The 3,897-nt window shown below is 40.6% G+C and overlaps 1 protein-coding gene across 1 annotated transcript in view; it reads right to left on the minus strand.

Moving 5' to 3' along the window:
• Nucleotides 1-3,374, minus strand: part of MGST2 (microsomal glutathione S-transferase 2) — a 51,361-nt gene extending 47,987 nt beyond the window's left edge. The window contains exon 1 of the mRNA XM_006872234.1: nucleotides 3,317-3,374. Within this exon, the coding sequence (XP_006872296.1) occupies nucleotides 3,317-3,374 (58 nt within the window). The remainder of the gene's footprint in view (nucleotides 1-3,316) is intronic.
• Between the last annotated feature and the right edge of the window lie 523 nt (nucleotides 3,375-3,897).

Genomic DNA, 3,897 nt, shown 5'->3' on the forward strand with positions numbered 1-3,897 from the left:
AAGGAAGACCCCCCAACAAGATGGACTGACACAGTGGCAACAATAGGCTCAAGGTTAACATTTGTGAGGATGGCGCAGGACCAGGCAGTGTTTCATCCTGTTGTGCACAGGTTTACTATGAGTTGGAACCAACTTAACAATAGCCAACAACAATAACAACAGATAACTAAGACATTCACAATTCTCTACTTTATCATTAATCATTGCTTGCTGAGCACTGTGCTAGTTCATTTTAGGTGTCAACTCAGTTAGACCATGGTATCCACAGTTGTTTAGTCAAATACTTGCCCAGATGCCATTATGTGACATGCCATATAATCAGTTCACCTTAAATAAAGCAATATGGGTAAGGGTCATCCAAGCAGCTCATCAAAGAATGCCATAAAAATTCTCTAGAGTGTATTCTGCTTTAACACTATAAATAGACATTTTGCCAGAACACCTCCACTCTTCACTTTCTACCTGGAAACCCTCGACTGGGTCTCTGAGCTGCAACTGACTGGAAGGCACTAACAACAACAACAACAACAACAAATATATATGTTGTTGTTAAGTGCCGTCGAGTCGATTCCAACCCATAGTGACCCTGTATAGGGTTCCCAAGGAGCAGCTGCTGAGCTTGAACCATCAACCTTGCAGTTCAAATGACTTTGTAGTCTGATGCATTAGCTCACAGCTCTACACCAGGAATATATATATATATATATTTGCTTCTGTTCATCACAAAACACCACCGATCACCATTCTCCAATTCCTTCTACTCTCATCCAGCCTTCTGATCTTTTGCCCCCTAGCTCACTCACACTGTCCTCTGCACCAAGCATCAAACAGATGGTTGTAAAGCATCTGCCAGTGCCCAAGACCTTCCCCCTCCCTCTCTGAAGTCCTGGAGTGAGAGCACACACAAGTTTAGAGGTCCCTGGAATCAAGAAGGCAGATTAGGATTGAGGTTAGAAATCACATGTTTTTATCCTGCTTAGAAGTGGCTTCCAGAATTTACTTTGAAGTTTTCTGCATCACCAGTCCATATGAGACTACGTGGGTCAGGCAGCTGAGACTCATCCTTAAGATCTAAGTGCGCCCTTAAAACTCACTGCTGTTGAGTAGATTGGGACTCATGATGACCTGATAGGATAGAGTAAAACTGCTTCGTATGGTTTCTGAGACTTTAAATCTTTATGTAAGCAGACAGCCTCCTCTTTCTCCCTCAGAGTGGTTGATGGGTTCCAGCTGCTGAACTTTTGGTTAGCAATCCAACACTTAACCCACGCTGCCACCAAATACTTCATTGTTGTTGTTGTTGTTATGTGCCGTCAAGTTAGTTCCAACTCATGAAGAGTAGCTTGTGGGTTTGAACTGCTGACCTTGTGGTTCACAATCCAGTATTGTGAACCTACAGCATCATATCAGGAGTCCCAAATACTTCCTTGGTACAAGGTTGAGTAAAAAATTATCTGCACTCTGGCTGTAGAGTTCATTTTAATCAACTTTTAGAAAAGACAAATACATCATTTTTCAACATAATCTCCTTGCTTTTCAATACACTTTGTCCTCCTGTCAACAAGCTTTTGTATTCCCTTATTAAAGAATGTCACACTGAGCTCCGAGCCACAAAGGCACTGCTGTCTTCACATCTTCATCAGACTTGAATCTTCTTATTTGAAGAGCTGCTTTCAATGTTGATTGTTAAAACTTTTTTCCTGATAGTGTTTCAATAGTGCCCCTTGAGAATCCCAGAAAATTGTAAACATCAATTTTCTAGCTGATGGTTAACTTTTGAACTTTTTTTTGGTCAGTGATTGAGGATGTTTCCATCCCTTACTCTGTCATTTGCTCTCAGGCTCGTAGTGATGAATGCATGTCTCATCACCAGTAACAATTTTTTAAAGAATTTTTACCTTCCCTCGAGTATGGGTCCAAATTTTATTTGCAAATGTCCAAATGCTTCAGTTTCTGCTCTTCCATGAGTTGGTTCAGTACCCATCTCACACAAACTTTTCAAAACCCAAGTGTGTTGTGGATTATTTCATAGGCAGAGCCATGGCTGATTTGCAAATGATTTGCCACATAATCCACTGTCACTCCTCTATTCGACAGAATCATTTCATGTGCACGCTCAATATTATCATCAACTGTGGACATGGCGGGTGTTTTCATGTAACTGGAGTGCAGATAATTTTTTTACTCATAGTTCTTTAATAAATATCCTGCTTCACTTTGGAAATGATTATTAACCAAACATTAAATGTGTGTCAGAAGGTATAATATATAATATAATAAATACACAGAACAGACTGGCAAGATATTTAGTGTGTATGGACTTTATCCTTAATGTGTACCTTCCTCATTCCAGCTGCTTAGGTAACCTGAGCCACACAACTCTGCCCTACTTCCTGGTACATACTATATACACACTTATAAAAATAAGCAATGACACTCTCGGTTAGAAGTCCTGTTTAGTAGAGTGCAGACCCTTTTTCCTCACGTAATATAAGTCATAAATTGGCATTGTGTTGTTGTTGTTGTTATGCCATTGAGTCAGTTCTGATTCATAGTGACCCTGCGTAGGATTTCCAAGGAGTGGCTAGTAGATTGGACTGTCAGCCTTCCAGGTAGTAGTCTAGTGCTTATCCTACAGTGACACACCAGGACCCCAATAAACTGTTATTGTAGGTAAGATAATATATGAATTGAGCAAATTTGACTCCTGGGGGAGGGGGGGCTGTCCTCTATTTAACCAGGCATCATTTGGGACGTTAAATATTCCTACTGGGTAGGTGTTTTAAAACTTAGAATAAACTATTTAATCTGAAGCTTATAATTCTGGGGGATTAAAAAAAAAATCATACTTGCCATATGGAATTCATAAGAAAACACACCAATTAAAATATCAGGAAGAAATCAGAACCATGGTTTCAAAGCAGGCATGTTACCTTTGGAACATTCGTTTTTAACAAATGTATATACCCCATTTCCTCCAGTTGTGCTCACACTAGACTTCTAACCACAAACTCAACAGTTCAAACTCACCAGCCACCCTGGGAAACCCTATAAAGGATCGCTATGAGTTTGACTAAAGGGCACTAACAAGAAGCATTCATTTGAATTGAAGCCGTGGGCTGTAACAACAGATTATGCAGAATCTCTGATCTCTGAAAGACCACAATGTCCAGTTAAGAGAACGAATTCTGGACTGTTACAAGTCTCTCTTTCTCTCACACGCTTTCTCTCTCTCTCTCTCTCTCTCTCTCTCTCTCTCTCTCTCTCTCACACACACACACACACACACACACACACACACTCCTGTGACTCTTACTTTGCTGACAGGCAGAGAGAACAGACACAGCAGCCAGCAGGATTGAGTCCCCAGCCATCTTTCACAGCGAAGTTCTGGTTTGCTCAACGATTTGTAGAAAGAAGAACAGTAAGAGAGGCTCACTTCTGCTGACCTTCCTTCCTTATTAGGTAAACAAAGATGGGGACAATGAAGTAAAAAAAAAAAAAAATCCAGGATTTTGCAGCCAAGTGACCTTTGTTCAGGAACAAGAATCAAGAAATCAAGATCGGTAGGTTTGCAGTTGCCAATCACAAGTCTTTATCCTGCTTTTGAAAGGCTTCCAAAGTTTACTTTTTAAAATCTCCCTCATCACCAGCCCTGCACCTACAGTTAGAATTTTCCAGCAAATTTGTAATTTCTCTTCCAATCCTTTCTGGACACCTCTATTGCTTCCCCACAAACTTTGCCATAATCTTTCTTCCTCCCCATGGGAGAAGGAAGCACATGTATACTTAATCCTTTTTGTGGTTGTCGTTGCTAAGTGCTGTCGAGTCAGTTCCAACTCAGAGACCCTGTATAACATTTCCGAGGCTTTAGCTCTTCACCAGAGAAGAAAGCCT

This window comes from Chrysochloris asiatica, unplaced genomic scaffold (genome assembly GCF_000296735.1).
Source record: "Chrysochloris asiatica unplaced genomic scaffold, ChrAsi1.0 scaffold00187, whole genome shotgun sequence".
NCBI classification, from domain to species: Eukaryota; Metazoa; Chordata; class Mammalia; order Afrosoricida; family Chrysochloridae; genus Chrysochloris; species Chrysochloris asiatica.